The sequence below is a fragment of the Bipolaris sorokiniana genome (assembly GCF_000338995.1).
Source record: "Bipolaris sorokiniana ND90Pr unplaced genomic scaffold COCSAscaffold_5, whole genome shotgun sequence".
Taxonomy (NCBI): Eukaryota; Fungi; Ascomycota; class Dothideomycetes; order Pleosporales; family Pleosporaceae; genus Bipolaris; species Bipolaris sorokiniana.
The window spans coordinates 1,110,365-1,127,206 of NW_006911899.1; the positions used below are offsets into that span (position 1 = coordinate 1,110,365).

At 51.0% G+C, this 16,842-nt stretch overlaps 4 protein-coding genes across 4 annotated transcripts; 2 read left to right on the forward strand and 2 right to left on the reverse strand.

Moving 5' to 3' along the window:
- Window positions 1–57: 57 nt before the first annotated feature.
- On the forward strand, window positions 58–6,978 carry COCSADRAFT_87066 (uncharacterized protein; the record flags this gene model as incomplete). Its single annotated transcript, XM_007700570.1, has 5 exons — window positions 58–3,477; window positions 4,238–4,282; window positions 4,350–5,688; window positions 5,735–6,133; window positions 6,185–6,978. The coding sequence occupies 5 exons, from the start codon at window positions 58–60 to the stop codon at window positions 6,976–6,978; spliced, it is 5,997 nt and encodes a 1,998-aa protein (XP_007698760.1).
- A 176-nt stretch (window positions 6,979–7,154) lies between these two features.
- COCSADRAFT_159314 (uncharacterized protein) lies at window positions 7,155–9,461 on the reverse strand (the record flags this gene model as incomplete). Its single annotated transcript, XM_007700571.1, has 6 exons — window positions 7,155–8,051; window positions 8,131–8,619; window positions 8,676–8,859; window positions 8,922–9,004; window positions 9,055–9,248; window positions 9,401–9,461. The coding sequence occupies 6 exons, from the start codon at window positions 9,459–9,461 to the stop codon at window positions 7,155–7,157; spliced, it is 1,908 nt and encodes a 635-aa protein (XP_007698761.1).
- Window positions 9,462–10,437: 976 nt separating this feature from the next.
- Window positions 10,438–12,155, forward strand: COCSADRAFT_87158 (uncharacterized protein; the record flags this gene model as incomplete). The annotated part of the gene is made up of 2 exons (XM_007700572.1): window positions 10,438–10,776; window positions 10,836–12,155. 2 exons carry the CDS (start codon window positions 10,438–10,440, stop codon window positions 12,153–12,155), a joined length of 1,659 nt encoding a protein of 552 aa, XP_007698762.1.
- A 2,848-nt stretch (window positions 12,156–15,003) lies between these two features.
- COCSADRAFT_86594 (uncharacterized protein) lies at window positions 15,004–16,752 on the reverse strand (the record flags this gene model as incomplete). Its single annotated transcript, XM_007700573.1, has 6 exons — window positions 15,004–15,118; window positions 15,169–15,726; window positions 15,785–16,080; window positions 16,135–16,403; window positions 16,478–16,628; window positions 16,678–16,752. The coding sequence occupies 6 exons, from the start codon at window positions 16,750–16,752 to the stop codon at window positions 15,004–15,006; spliced, it is 1,464 nt and encodes a 487-aa protein (XP_007698763.1).
- Window positions 16,753–16,842: the final 90 nt, after the last annotated feature.

A 16,842-nucleotide genomic window follows, 5' to 3' on the forward strand; every position in this document is an offset into this window, starting at 1 on the left:
CTCGCCCCCTGGCCGCCCCAGGTGACCCAGCCGAAGCCGAAGCCGTAACCCCACGACATGTCGGCGCCGTCTAGCCATGGCCGTCCTTCTGGAGACTCGGACCGCTGGACGGCTTCGTCGAACACTTACATTGCCAGCAACGCGGGCGCGTATACCGACAATGGCGAGGGAAGCTCCTCGCCACGGCGGAGCCAGGATTCACGACCCAGCAACGGTGCCCCCCACGGCCTGGGAATAGCCATGATGAGCAGCGACAACGATGACTCTGCTCAGCGCAAGCAGCGCCCACGACGAAGTGGCGGCTTCCTCCTCGACTCGACCTTTCCTAGCGGCCCTCGACAGCGCCATGGCCATCGCGATGCTCATGGCGGCGACGACTCGAAAGGCAAGCGCAACTCGCGACACCAGGTAACGCACGAGAATAAGCGAAGTTCCGCGCTGGGCGCATCTCGAGAACACCACGGCGACAACATAAACATGGACAGGACTAGGCGGAGCGTACACCAGATGCCGTCTGCAAGCCACGACAGAGACCCTTCGCCCCGGACAGAGCCAGCGCGGCAGGCTATCGACCCCACCCACCTCGTACACATGGCCCTTAACCTCAGCGAGAGCCGGCGCAGAAACATTAGTACCGGCCAGCTTCTCGCATCTCAGCCGCGCGCTGCATCGGGGTCGCAACGTGAAGGTAGCTTTGCCAATTATGCTGCTGGCGGCAGTCTAAGACACTATCTCAACGAGCAACGACGAGTCTCGAGGAACATATCACCAATGGGCGGCAGAGGCTCCCCTTCGCGGCACATGTCTACGTCCATGCAGGGGAGCGGTTCGATGGCGTTTCCAGGCCCACAGTCTATCAATCCATCTGCTTCTACGCTTGCGCGAGTAAACAAGGCCAAGGCATATATCGAGCTTCAAATGGAGTATCTGCGCCTACTGGATTTCCTCCCACCCCTAAAGCCCGACGCCAATGCTCCAGGTAACTTCATCTTCACGTCAAGCAGCTCCCCAGGCAGTCCCCAAGCGCATCTCACCCGTACTCCATCACACGCCGGCAGACAGCACGATCTCGGCCGGGCCTACAACCCCCTACAGTTCATCCGTAATCGCCGTATTAGAGCTCGCGAGCGTGTGGTTCTGGATCACCCCCCAGAAGAGTTCGAGAACATTCAGCAGGTGCGCGATTGGGTTGACCAGGTTGAGCAGCATGCCAAACGTGTTGGGTACCGTCGAAATGATACCGTGCATTTGCCCAAGATTCAAGACCATGAAGTCGCCGCTCCACCCAGTAAGCCCCCAAGGCCGCACAAGGGCTGGTTCTTCACCCCAGAAGAACTGCTTGCGGATGCGCACTGGCTGGAGCAGGGCGATAACAAGACACTTGTGGAAAACCGGCGTGGCCAAAAACTGTTTCCGCCCAAGGAGGCACAGCCTAGAGATTCCTTCCAAGTGCGTACTAGCAAAGAATTCGGTGACAAGCGAGGAAAGAGCTGGGCTGATGCATTGCCTGCCATCGCACTTGATCATACAACGGGTGATGAGAGTGACAAAGCAAGTGAGCGCGGACGCAAGCGAAGGTTGCTTCCAGGGCTTCGCACGGATAGCCCCAGGGGCGGGAAGCACTCCAGAAGAGGTTCAAGGTTACGGAACCATGACGAGCCTGATAGCTCTGGTTCAGAGTCTGATACAAAGAAGCGCAAGATCCGTGTGGCTACAGATCCGGAACACAACACCGGGCCGCTTGCTCTGCTTCTGGAGCAGCAGGCCAAAGAGTTCCAAGCCAAGTCACCATTGGTTATGTCGCCCAACACACCCGACAAGTGGGGCCGTAACGGAGACGTCGCAATGGATGACAGGCCTACTCGGGACTCACTAGATGTCCCGCGGTTTTCAAATGGTTTCTCGTATCTCAAGGACCACGGCAATTTCAAGATTTCGCCTACACCACGCAAACCTTTAAATCTATCCAGCGACGATGCCGAGCCACGGTCTTCACATGAGCAGCAAGACAGTACTGCTCCAAACACACCCCTTACCAAACGGTTCCCATACATTGGCAGCGAAGCCTCGCCACCACAAAGCCGATCCAATTCGCAGACGAGAAAACCTAAGAGACACAAGTTTAACAATATTTTCCACCCGCACGACCACAGTGAGGAAAGCCAGCATGAGGGACGACCAGGCTCCTCTGGCACAGATAGGAAGGGAAAATCTCATCAAAATAATGGGGAGACTGCGGATGACAAACCCATTGGAACAGCGATACTGGCCGCGCCAGGTGCTGTAATGAACCTCCTGGGCCATCGGAAAAACGACAGTGTCAGTAGTTTGCCCAGCCCGGATAAGCTACGTCGCAGAGAGGCCCAGGAGCCACAGTCTGCTGTTACACGATTCTTCAAGGGCGTCAGGCATGAGGGCACAAAAGTTGGGGATATCATCTTCAGACGTGATCGAGCGGACGATTCTGATTCGGAAACCATGTCTGACAACTCGGTAGAGTTTGACGATGACAATGGCTCTACTCGAGCTAAACAGAGCAAACGACCATCGATAGCCCGTACAAATACAGGAGGCACAGAGGGCAGCAGAATTTCTTTCCACAAGGACCGTAGCCGTCTCGACCTCCCATCGTTCCGCCCTATTCACGTCATTGATAATGAAGATTCCGATGAAGAACATCACATTTCGCGTCAGAATCGAGACCTGAAGGGCAGCCGTTCTCCTCGCATTGATCGACTTCTGCCCCCACGTATGGATCTAAGCGCCATATCCGATCGTTCTTCTCAGGGCTCTCTCACTCTCGGCCCAAACAACAGTCAAGAACGACTTGAAGAATCACTTGCCAATCGTAGTGATACAGGCGGTCTCCCTGCTGCTGGCCTGAGGAATTTGCAAGACAGGAAAGCCAGTGGTTCGAGACCAGGAATGAGCGGAAGACATTGGAGCATTGCCGACGGCGATGATCAAACCATTGACCGTAAGACTAATGCAGACATCATCACACAAGCAGACATTGCTCGTGTTCGCGCATTGTTCCTCTGCTCTGGTGTCAAAGCGAACGAAATCGTGCGCCGCGCCCACGCTACACGAAACCCACCTCCTGAATTCCTCGTACGCGCAGCTGCTTTGACAAACATGAAATTGTATCCCGTTCCGCGCACGCAAGAACACGTTTTGGCTGCACGCATATTAGTCAAAGACCTCGAAGCTTCTACTAAAGCTTTGCAATCAACTCTCGAAACCTTCCGTAACAAGGCTATCCAGCAGCTGACGAGGCAAATATCTACCTTGCAATCGACTGTGGATTCAGATCTTATGCCTCGTATCTTGGAAGGCGGCGACAAAGCTGTGCGTGTCACGAGCGAAGTATCCGGCCAGGGATCACTCCAAGTCAAGCAAATCACTGACGAGATTGACCGCATGATCAGAGCACGGAAGCGCCGAATGAGATGGATGCGAGGCTTTGGCTGGATGCTAGTAGAGTGGGCGCTCGTCGGCCTCATGTGGTGCCTGTGGCTTACCGTTGTGCTTGTTGGATCGGTGAAGCGCGTCTTTGGTATCGGCTGGAGTGTTGTCAAATGGCTGTTATGGCTTTGAACATCCCTTATAGTGCATTGCATTTACTAGGCGTTTGAGTTTTTCTTTTGTACTCGTGCATCCGGCGTTTGAATACTAGGTTGCCTTTCATCAGGGTTGGATCACACAGATACCAGACTGTGTATATAATGTTGTATATCTATATACACCAATGATTATTTCTTAGACTTTGATTTCAGCTGCGATATATAGTCTTGTAATGAGCCATCACAATATCTGTATGCTGTAGCACGATTGGTTCACATCGATGTGTTGTATAGGGTTAGTTGACAGGGCAAAATACGACAACACATCCCACGTATAGTAAGTGCAACTACTGCAAGGTTAATGATCCTATACTAGGATGATAACGCCATCGAATGCTGGGAACCCTATCATTACTGTGTCTGGTTGGCGTTTCAGGGGGTCTTGCACGTGCCTTGGTGGCATCGCGCCGCCTACTAGTCGTCGCGTCTACGTCATTGTCCCGCCTTCCCAACAGGCGGCATCCTCTTCACAACACTAACCAACACACTGCAAAAGTTCGAAGCTGCCCAAGCTGCCCCCGCTTCCGCCAATCTCTGTATACGAAAGGTTTCTGCCATGACCTGTTGCTGATCTTAACTTGTATCGACATCAACCTGCCGTGATGGATCTCCAGAAGGTGTTTGTCGCCCAAGGCAGCTCGAGCATTCATGCTCAGTCGGTACGTGTTCACGACGACACCTAGCGTTCTTTGATATGACTCTTACTGACTCGACGTGTTGCTGAAGTCCAAGGGTCCGTCTTCATTTGCGGCACTTGCTGCGGCATTTGTCCCTACAGCCGTGGTTGCCATTCTATACGTAGTCATCTTCATCTTCATCAGGCCGAGCTTCCCCAAGATTTACTCTCCAAGAACGTACATTGGAACCGTTGAAGAAAAGCATCGTACGCCATGTAAAAAATCACCGGGTTACTTTGACTGGGTTCACACTTACCGGACACTCCCCGATAAGTTTGTTCTATATCATCAGTCGCTCGATTCGTACTTATTTCTTCGCTTCCTGCGGACATTGATTTTCATCTGCGTTGTTGGCGCCGCCATTACCTGGCCTATTCTTATGCCGGCGAACTGGACAGGTGGTGGCAGGTCAAAGGAGCTGAATCGCCTTGGTATTGGCAATGTCAAGGACAAGAACCACTTGTACGCTCATGCTGTCGTTGCTTGGGTTTTCTTCAGCCTCGTCATGTTCACGGTTGCGCGCGAAAGACTATGGCTCATAGGGTTGCGACAAGCGTGGAACCTGTCGAAGACCAACGCAAAGAGACTGTCCTCACGTACTGTTCTTTACCTCTCAGCACCTACTGCGGCTCTCGATGAAGCCAACATGCAGCGATTCTTTGGCGAGGATGCAGTCAGAATTTGGCCAGTTACCAAGGGCGATAAGCTTGTATCCCTGGTTTCTGAAAGAGACTCGAAAGTTGAGAAGCTAGAGAGTGCTGAGCTGTCGTTTGTTCTGAACATCAACAAGGAAGTCAACAAAAGTCACAATGGCAACATCAAATACGAGCAGCTGCCGAAGCAGATGACAAAGTCACTAAGGCCAACCCACAAATCAAAGACACCAGTTGTTGGTAAGGAGGTTGACAGCATCAGCTACTATCGAGATCAGATCAAGGAGAAAGAGGATGAAGTACAGAAAGCTCGTGAATCGAACGAGACCGCTGGGAATCTTGGCGGAGCAGCGGCAGTATTCGTCGAGTTCCGCACACAGCCTGCAGCCCAGCGAGCATACCAACAAATTGCATCCGCTGACATTCTTTCTCTTACACCTCGATTTGTAGGGACCGTGCCTAGCGAGATCGTTTGGTCTAATCTGGTGCTGCCACCCGCCCGCCGTATATCACAAAGCGGTATCGCACTATCTCTGGTCATCGCCACCATTGTATTCTGGTCCATTCCTGTGTCTATTGTTGGTGCTATCTCCAATATACAGTATTTGGCAGAAAACTTCAAATGGCTTGCATTCCTCAACAAACTACCGCCTTCCCTCATGAGCCTTCTGAGCGGCCTGATTCCCCCGTTGTTGCTGAGCGCTCTGGCCAGATGGGTGCCAGATATCTTCAGATGTAAGTTCCCTTGTGAAAGGCTATTGGATGATTCTTACGATCTCAGATATTTTCACGACTTTCGGAGACCCTACGAAATCTGTGATTGAACTCAAGGTGCTGAAATGGCACTATGTCTTTCAAGTACTTCAAGTCTTCCTTATCACCACGCTATCGTCTGGAGCTGCTGCGGTAGCATCTCAAATTGCACAAGATCCAAGCTCAGTACCTCAACTTTTGGCAGAGCGTCTTCCTAGGGCATCAAATACCTACCTTACGTATTTTGTCGTGCAGGCATTGACAAATGCCCCCAGCAACGTCTTGAACTACTCTGACGTCCTTTTCTACATCTTCTACGACAATTTCATTGATAAGACACCTCGCCAAAAGTACAAGACTCACACGACATTGAGAGGCATGGCTTGGGGCAAGCTGTTTCCAAAGTATGTCAACTTTGTGATTATTGGTATGTCAACACTGGATCTTTCTGAGATGTAACTCAACTAATTGTGTGTAGCAATTGCATACTCTTGCATCGCTCCTCTTGTGCTTGGCTTTGCTGCCATCGGCCTCACAATTTTCTACTGGAGCTACCGATACCAACTGCTTTACACTGTGCAGCCAAAGATCGATACCAAAGGACATGCCTACACGCTTTCTCTTCAGCACATTCTCACGGGAATCTACATTGCCGAGCTTTGCCTCATTGGCATCTTTAGCTTGCACAATGCCAGGGGTCCTTTGTTCATGCTTGTGCTACTACTTATTGCCACGGCCATATTCAACTACACCACCAATCGCTACTTTGCTCCACTCGAGCAGTACCTTCCCGCAGACCTTGCTCTCGAATCGGAAGACGATGAACAGTCACCCCTACTCTCCTCAGCAGAAGAAGGCGAGTCAGATGCGTTGCAACATGCAGAGTCAAGAGTTGCTCGTTTAAGCGAACGAACGCGTGTGCCATCAAACGTTATCTCGCCCTTTGCACGCTTCTTACAGCCACACGTGTTCGCCAGTCATACCGCGATGAAAAGCTGGGTCCGTGATGGCGATTTTGACGACGAAGAACCAGAGTATAGCGACGATGATGTCAAAAAGGCGTACCTCCATCCAGCTTATTCGAGCAAGCCGCCGGTTGTTTGGCTGGCGAAAGATGCTATTGGCGTGAGTAAGAAGGAGATTAGCGAGAATGAGAATGTGGGATTGAAGGCTAGTGATGAGGGTGCGTGGGTCACAGGGGATGGCAAGGTGAAGTGGGCTGTGGATAACTTTGAGGAGGTGCCTATTTTCAAAAAGGATATCAAATGGTAGGGGGATTTGGGTGTTCTGGAGGAAGAAAACTACATCAGAAGAGAGGGTGCTCTAAATATCAGTATTGTTCATCGCTTTGTTGAGTAAGACATGGCAGTCTTGTATTATATCGAATGAAAAGTTTCATCTACACACATGACCAGACTTTCCTTTGCCAAAGCAAGAATCTTCTAATCTCACGCCCCGTGTACTGAATCAGGGCGTCTAGTCCTCCCCCGAATCATATCCGCCGCCTTCTCCGCAATCGCATACACAAGACTCACAATGTTACCCTGTACATGCAGCGGAAAGATACTAGCATCCACAACGCGCAGTCCTTGCACACCATACACTCTCAACTCCTCATCCACAACCCCACCCTTCTCCCTCGGCAACATAGCACAAGTCCCCACGGGATGATACTCCGTCACGGTATTCTTCTGCACCCACTCCTTGGCCTCGTCGACGTTCCTCGGCAGCGGCCCCGACGCATTCCGCGGCACCACCAACTCACCATTTTCATCGCGACGGAAAATCTGCTTCAAGGGCTCTATGTCCGCAAACGACAGCGCATGCATTGCCGAGCGCGCCATGAGATCGATATCGAGGGGGTGCGCGAAGTACGCTGGATCGATGGCGGGGTATGCTTCGGGGTTCGAAGAGGTGATGTGCGTGCTACCGCGGGAGAAGGAGCGCGTGCTGCAGACGCCGAGGGTGGCCCACATGCCTTCTTCCTCGCAGGGGAGGAGTTGGTTTGCGTTTTCGGGGCGATAGGTATTCACGCCTGTTGGTAAGAGGACTAGTTGACAGACTGCTTCTTTGGGGTCGAGGAGTTGGCGGGCGATGAGGGGGTCGCGGCCTGCGGGGTCGGTGGTGGTGGTGGTGGAGGAGGAGTGGGAGGTGAGGAGGGAGTCGATGTGGGATTGGGGGTTTGGGAGATCGGGGGAGACTTTAGAGAGAGAGGCGAAGCCGGTTGTTGTAGGGCCAGCGGCGAAGGGACCGGATTTGTGGGTTAGGTAGGCTTCGAGGGCTTGTTGGGTGAGGGCTGGATTGCGTAGGAGGGCTTCGGCGGTGGGGTATTCGTCTTTGACACCCTGGAGGAAAGAAACAGGTTAGTTGGGGACTGGAATGTTGGCAATTTTGAGATAGAAGTAGAGATGGGGTTATGCTTACGAGAACGATGGCTGTTGCTGAATGATCGCATAGGTTGTCGCCGACTCCGGGTAGATCTACAGTCACTTCTACACCGGCTTTTTGGAGTACCTCAGGCGATCCGATACCAGAGAGCTCGAGGATTTGTGGCGAGTTGACGACGCCTCCGCAAACAATCACTTCCCTGTTTGCTTTGACTGTGAACGGCGAGCCGTTGAACGTGAATTGGACACCGGTAGCCTTGACAGTGTCGGCATTTTTCTCCAGTTCAATCTTGGATACGAGTGCGTGGGTCAAGAGGAACAAATTGGGTCGATCCTTGGCCGGTTCATAGTAGTCTCGTGCAGAGTAGCTTCGTCTGTTGTGCCTGGGATCAATAGTGCACAACTGATTGAAGCCGCCAATGGCAGAGCCAACGCGAGGATCATTAGCAGGTAGGTATCCTGCGTTGATTATAGTCTTAGGCCACATGTCCTGGCTCCAAGTAACGTCTGTTTCTACAAAGCTTATCTATCATTAGTCAGCCATGGAAGAAGATTAAATAAGGCTTTGTGCAAACGACTAACATGGATAGGACCTGATGTTCCGCGCAGAGACTTGTCAAGATATTTGTTGTCTATTTTTTCGCCATAGGCCTCAGAAGCCGGATGATAGGTTTCGAACTTGCGGTAGTAAGGTTTGAGATCTTCAAAAGACCAACCCTTGTTGCCGAGCTCTTCCCAGTTGTCCAGGTCCTGCTTGGAGGCCATGCTGATAGATAAGTCAGCAAGACTGATGTACAAGTATATCGTTAGCAGGTAGCCGGAAATTACCTGAACATGCCGTAATTGACAGCGCTGCTGCCGCCTAGAACTTTGCCACGGATCCAGCCATGAACTCTACCCGCGGTCCCTTTCTATCATGAAAGTCAGTAAATGGGATTGGTTTCAGAAAAACTTGACATACCTGGGGCACTGTCTTGTAGTCCCAGTCATAATTTGGATTCCCCCAAGTCTGCGTGTACATGCTTGGGGCATCAACAACCAGATCATTTAGCGCATTGCCCCCAGCTTCGAGGACCGCAACAGTGATATTTTCTTCTTCAGTAAGACGAGATGCGACAGCCAAACCTGCTGTTCCGCCACCACAGATGATATAATCTAGCAACAAAGGATAGTTAGCGATGTGTATTCCAAAGTACTTGTCTTGCGCCTTGTCGAATAAAACAGCATACAAAGGACTTGCAAAAGAACACATGCTCAATGCTGTATCTCTCAAAATGATTCAGGAGTTTTCATGTTCTTTTACATACCGTATGATCGGCTTGTGAGATCCTCAGCAGGTGCTGCGCTTGTGACACACTCCTTGGACATGATGGCCAGATCTTAGGGCTTTGGAAGGGGAGACGATGAGAAATGGAGTGTCAAAGTTTCAAATCTGAGAGCTCAATCTGGGCGCCCCTCCATGACTTTATAAGGATTGGTCTGCGAGTTGCCCAGAAATGTATTGTAGGATTCTTAAAGTGGTACTTAGCCCCGCCGGTCCTGGGCCTAGGTTTCTCCTCTTTGGTATCTAAGCTATGAGTACCAATAACCGACTGTTTTCTCATGTGACTACTCCCGATTGGTCCCTAGACTGGTAAATCAACCCCAGCTACTCATTGCACGAAGTGGTGTTCAGGGCAGTAGATAGTTATCGATACAGTCAGCACCAAGAACCTGATTTAGGCCAGTAACGGTGCAGCAGTGGTACACATGCTTTCATCAGCGTAGTGCGGGGTAACTTTCCTAATTGAATTTTCGCATGGGATGAGTTGGTCACCGGGGTAAAGGTATCCTCTGGCATTGTATGATTGTCCTCATCGCTCGTGCCTCGCCGCACAAATGCGAACTCATTTTTTCTTTGTAAACCTCGGTAGATGAGGATTCGAAATGCAATGCAAGATCGCTTACAGATGGAATACTATCATTTGCTCTTTCAGACAGGGGCAGTCGCGCAACCCCACTCAGGCAACCCTCGAAGAGTGGGTACGGTTCGTTGCCAGCAAGCAGAGCAGCTTGGCAAGCGGCTGAGTCTAGCCCGCTGTTTGGTCAGAATTAACTCGCAGAGCGGTTCAGTGAGCAGATAGGCAGAACTGGGCCTGGTGGTGTGTCGCCACAGTTCCTTGGTGGTGTGGTGTAGGAGCACGTGATGAACGGCGTTTAGCGTTTAGAGAGAGGCTATCCCCGGATGTGGGTACTGTGCCTAGTCGCACGGACCCCTGACGATAGAGATGCTCCACCAAAATTTCTAGAGCTCTAACTTTTAAACTTAACCACCATTGTCTGCATTCATTCCCCGCTCCCGGCCATGCTCACCGAACAATTCGTGGCCGCTATATCGGCTTCGACCAAGCCGAATACTGGAATCCTCAAAGATGCGGGTATTTTTGTTCACGAGTTCCAGCCGCTGGCTGCTCAACGACAGGTCTTGAAGAAGAGTGCGACTGCGCCCAATGGCATTGCTGTGAGCGCCACACACGTTTTCGCTGCACAGTCGGAAAAGGCAGTCGTGCATGTGTACAATAGGGAAAAAGGCAACCAGGAAGCCCTTGTGCCCTTTCCAGAGAGAATCCATAGCATTGCGTTGGCAGCACATGATAGCGTGCTGTTGGCTGGGACAGAAAGTGGGCGAGTAATGGCTTGGGAGGTTAGTCGCGATACCGTCACAGATGCTATCGTGATGCATAGCTCTAATATTTTCTCTAGATCAGCTCAGGCCGCCTCGTCTCTACCTCTACTTCGCATCTCCAGCCAGTGACGTGCATTGTCGTTGATCCGTCCTCCAACTTCTTTCTCTCTGGCTCCTCAGATGCTATGATTCACATATGGGCCCTGCCCTCGATACTCTCCTTCTCGCCTGATGCCTCGCGCTTCCCCGTACATACCCTCTCTACCCACCGCGGTCCCATCTCTTCTATTGCCTGCGGGCACAGTTCAAGCAGCGCCAACATTGCCGTATCTATATCGGGTGACAAGTCTGCTATTGTGTGGGACTATCAAAATGGACAGGCGCTGTGCACATACTTGTTACCGGAGATACCCACTGCCGTCACTCTTGATCCTGCCGATCGCGCATTCTTTGTTGCGTACTCCGACGGTAGTTTGCAGACAATCGATTTCTACGACGAGGTGCAAAAGGCTACATCGGTAAATGTCCTCCGTGACAGTGCTTTGTCTCACCGCCCTATCCAGCCCTCGCCCAAGACGCGATTCAGTGCCAATTCGCAGAAGCTCGGTGGAGCCCTCAGCCTGAGTTTGAGTTGGGATAGTACAACGCTCATCTCTGGTCATGCAAGTGGCAAAATTGCTTCTTGGGATGTCGCCAAGTCAAACTATCTTTCAACTCCGGCCAATCTTCCAGGGCCTGTCTCAAATTTACAGTTCCTCGGCCCCACAGGCTTTCCCAACGCACATGAACCAACGTTCACCATCCAGGCCATTGTCAAACCAAAACAAGACGCTGGACTTGCAAGTAGCGTGAATGGCTTAGTGCCACCACATTATACCCTGAGTATGCAGCTGGCGGGTCGGCTACGCAGCTCTCACTTGTCTGCCAGTGAGCAAGGAAGTGCAGGGAAAAGCGAGTTTGAAGAGGCCCTCACCCATCCTAGTTTTCCTACTAGCATGTTTGAGGAGAGTCTAACCGAGCTGAACTCTTGGGGCACTCAGGCCAGGGCCAGTGTCGCTCCGGCAGCCGACTTCATGGCCCTGGACACAGATGATGCAGGTGCCTCCGGAACTACAGGCAATGCCCAGCAAGCTGAAGTCAAAGAGCTCAAGAAACAGCTTGCAAGCCTCCAGCGTATCCAGAAAGTAACCTTTTCGCAGCTTTCGGAGCTGCGTGAGGAAAATGACTACTTCATGGCCCAAGAAAAGAAGCGGGCAGAACGTGCCAAGATACGAGCAAAGAAGAAGACCAATGGCACAAAGCATAGTCTTGATACTGCGGATGTGGAAATGAATGACGGCACCGACGGCACTTCCGAATCAGGGCTAAGTGATGCTCGGGCAGACGAAAAGTCTTGAGCGTTGGCAATGTTCGAGACTCAAGCTTTTTCTCTTGCATTACAGGGGAGAAGAAATGACACATATGCTTGCAGGTGTATCCTTGGCTTCCGAATGCTTGGATTCGAGTGTGAGCTTGTGAGACTTCCACGCCCAGTCCGCATGTCATAGCAGGTTAAGATGATGCGTAATAGACGCTCACTACCAACACCCACGCCTCCTTTTCCAGATTGCACCCATGGACGATAATTGCTGTTGTATTGCGAGAAACCCCAAGAACGCCTCTTCTAGAACGTTAGCCACGGATTGTGAGCCCTCGAAGCCACGACGCCCATAGAGCGGGGCCACCCTGTGCGGTTGAATCTTGTCATTGTGTAACCATTGACGAAATTGGTTACACGACGCAAGCACAGCGCTGTGCCTTGGGTTCTGCGCTCGGATCATAGTCAGGTGTTCTCACGGAAGGCACTGAGGCGGCTCAGTCCAGTTCTGATCGATCACGCATCATATGCTTGACCTCTGTCGCTGTGTTACAGCAGCGACCATGCGCAGTGGGGGCCTACAGGCTTTCATACCGGGGTATCGTTGCTTGTGAGCGGAGTAGATACTGTAAGGGAAGGAAAAGATAGACCTATGTAATCTTTTGTCTCACTGTTGTAAAACACAACCCCATCGTATCCTAAGCAACTACGTAAGGGTACAATGATTAGCAGTTTGCGATCCGAGAAGCCGGTGGAAAACAAGGCGGAAAACTAAGTTCAGTCCCATAGTGGGGGTAGGCGAAGCAAATGGACCTGAATACGGAGCCCTTCCTCTTGTGTCTGATCGGCGTTGCCTTTTCGTATATGCCCGCCCCCTGTCTTTTTACTAAAAAGCCCCGTCAATATGATAGTAATGCCGAAGCTACTACCTTCTTTATAGTATATGGCCTCCGGTTAACTCCGTAAACTTTGTCCTCCCATGACAACACGAACGGACCAAAAAAATAAGTGAAGAAACAGAGCGAAGAGAGCAGCGGAAGAAAGAGAGGGGGGGAAAAGCCAAAAGCAAAAAAAGACAACCCTTGCTTACGGTTGAGGCTACTAACTCTCTCTCTCACTCTTCTTCTTTTACCCGGGCTGTTCCACGTAACAACCCCTAACGTGGTAAAACCTGCGAACAGTCGTTCTAGGTGCAATATGCAAACAGGGTTGCGTCAGCAATCGAAGTCGGCAAGCTGGCCAGCAAAAAAACTTTGGTTTTTGAAGCGTTCGCGTCTGACACACAATATCACACTTTTGCCGTTATATTTTTTATTAGTTTAACTTTGTTCTTTTCTTCTTTTCTTCTTTTTGAACCTGCTTATTCTCCTCCGTGGCGTGGAAAAGAAGAAGAAGAAAGGTTACTAAGGCGGGGAACGGGAGAGGGGGGAAACGGAAGAAGAAAGAAGAAGAAAAAACGGTGAACCAAACAAACGATCCAACCCGTTTTGTTCACATTTTCTCTCTTTCTCTCTATACATATGTGTGTGTGTGTTTGTGTCGATATTAAGCGCAGTAAGCTCATTCTTATATAACCACCGGGACGTAACAACGCCTACCGTTTACAAGTGGCAGCGAACCCCCCCTTAGACTCCACAATTATGTGTTTGAGGAATTCGAATATCACAACGATATATACTAGCATTCCCTAGATTACAACGAACAGCCCCATGTCATTAATACAATTCGATTATTGCTGTTAGTTATTATTGTTTTTTGTTACTATCATATTTCCCTTCAAACTAACTAACTAAAAATTTGACAAATTACAAAAATTCTGCGATTGTTAGATGTTCTCTATCCTTCCCCCCCAACCCACCACCACCACTTATGCGTTGTTGCTAGCTTTGTGCCTGCAGCTTGGCTTCCCGTCTGTCCCCCCTTCCCCTCCTTTCCCCTCGATCTTCGCTCAACATATTCCCCAAAAGAAAATATGAGCTAGCGTGCTGTGCATTATCTACCATTCTGATTATAGTTTGTTAATTACTATCATTCTTTTAGTACCGTCTAATCAAAAGGCCGCGTCATACATGCACACATCACATCATTTGTTGGCACTTAAAGTTAGTAAGTTTTTTTCTGAATATTGTTGATATTTTTTTCTGGCTGTCAATTTTAGTCCTCTGCACCGCCTGTCCACTCAGCTGTCGTTGACGACAAATGAGAGTAAGCCCTCGGTCGTTGATACATGCTGAGCGGAATCTGGAACCTCAATCCTTGTTGTCGATCGCGTCTGTTCTAGGACCCCCCCAGACATTACGCGTACCGTGTGCCCAAAGACTTCATAGTGATGACGAGGCATTTTCCAGTGCAGCGACAGGAAACCCGCCTATACCAGATAGTGTTGTGTTACACTGAAAGAAAGTGTCTGTTTGATTAAAGTATGCCAGAAGTGTTGACAGTTGGCTAATAATACTATGGGGAAGGGAAGAAACAAGGGCCATGATAAAGATGCTCAACTCTAAGGTCGATCACCCTGAGGTAGATAGTCTTTGATGCTCATCACGGTCGTGAATCCTTGCGGGGTTGGTGTGTAGGGAAGAAGTCAAAGTACAGTACTCCGCCCTCGCTGGAAGAACAATGGATAATGGATGGATGCTAGAGTAAAAGCAGACGCATGTCCAAACAAGCCTGAGAATAGGCACTCAAAGTGCCTTCGCTTTTCCATGTGTAGAGATAGCTGGTTGATGCCCCGAAAGGGGGTAAGAAATTTATTGGCCGTTGTTCGTCGTCAATGGTGGAAGGCCGTATAGATGATGATGGTGGTTGTACGGAAGGTATCGCTAAGATGTTGGAGAAAAGCTGTGAAAAGGACCGCAAATGGACCGAAAGCATGTAAAGCAAGGCGCTTACGAAGAATGTGACTTGTATCGGCCTTTGTTACCTGTAGCGTACTCGCCATCGGGACACCATTGTTCCGGTTCAAAGTCTGGATTCATAAAGTGCGCGGTGTTGAAGTGAGAACTTGAGAGGGTAAGTAGGATACTAGCGCATGAACAAGGGATAATGCTTACTTGCGAAAGATGGACGTCTGGAACGGCTGCACCTGCATTGAAGACCCGAACCCAGGCTCCAGTTCGTACATGGATGGCCTGAAAGGGCCACCTCGTTCAACGCCTGTGGGAGCTGCTCTATCGATGCTGACAGGAGGCGGGGGAGGATGTATGGGGAGCGTCACAGGAGGTTGTTCGAGATTGATGTTGTGATGGCTCGCTGGGTTGTACTGACTCGCATTACTGGTGTGAATCGGTGCAACAAAGTCCAAATGTGAGGAGCTGACCGGGGAGATCGGCGCTGTTGTTGGAGCATAGGGTTGCACAGGTGTAACCTGAGAGTGGGAAGCGGGGCTAGGACTGAAGTCGTACGACAATGAAGTCCACCGCTGACCTAGGCCGAGACTGGAGGGGTATATTCCAGGGATCATGTTCATGACGTCGCCAACGTTTGTTGCGGTCGGTATGAATTCGTCAGTGTAGTTGGCCAGGGCAACCTGGAGTGGTTGCTGCTGGGGCACGGGCTGATGCTGGACCTGAGGCACGTCCCCAGCTTTGTACAGGATATCGTAGTGGCCGCTAGTCGAAGTCAGAAAGTGCCATAGGAGAAAAGCCAGCGCTAAGATGGTAGACTCACGGCCTGTAGAGTAGCCTCAACATGGGAGCACCGGAGATTGGACGATGGTGTGCGTCTGTGGGCTCCGAATAGAAGCTGCGGTTGATCTCTTCGCCAGGCGAGCGGTCCAGATACCACACCTCGATGCCGAAACCTGCCGGCTTGACTAGGGCTTCGGCAAGAGCAGCAATGCCGACATTGTCGGCTTCACACTGTGTGGGCTCGATGTTGTTGGCACAGTACCCTCTGACATCTCCGTTGTCAATGAAATGGACAAAATCATCAGCATGCGTCTGCACCCAGGCGCTGGCCAGGAGCTAACGGGCATGGTCAGTAGTGTCAAGCAAAAAAAGGAGATGAACAAAGCCAACCTTGACATAGGTGATGATTGCCATGGACTCGCCCATGTCGTTGAAGGTGTGGAGCAGGATGTCGGCGGCCTGGCCATCCATGTTGCGCAGCGAGTTGGCCAGCTTGTGCAGAAGCTCAAAGGCCTCCTCGGCAAAGTCGATCCAAATGTCACGCGAATAACCAATGTGATCCAGCAGGTTGCCGAGTGAATTCAGACGGGCCTCTTCTTCGGCAAATTTGTTGACATCGCCCACGCTCAACAGAGCCTCAAAGTAGGTGAAGGCGATTGCTGTTTGCGTTAGCACCAGCACCAGCACCAGCAACAAGGAGGGTTGAGCAGGCACAGGCGCCATGCAAACTTACCCCGCCATCCACAATGGCCATCGCCACGACAGGTGCGGAAGTAGGCATATTTGGCGGGCAGGGCAGCCGTTTTGATTTGGTAAACCGGATCTGCGGTGGCATACTGCGTCGTGATAGCAGCGCTGCTTTGGCGCTCGCCCACAAGTGGGCCCTTGGGCGGTCAGCGCGCTTTCCAAAATCACAGGCGCACGCTCACTCACAATAGCCTCGGGCTCGTACTCACTCGACAGCTTCTGCAGCTGGGCATACTCTTCGTCCGAGGGATACACAGCCATGTTGAGGTGGGGGTCGCGGTGTTGATGTTGATGTTGGCGGCCTGGGTGTTGGTGGTGGCCAGTGTGGTAATGATTATAGCTCCCGGAGGG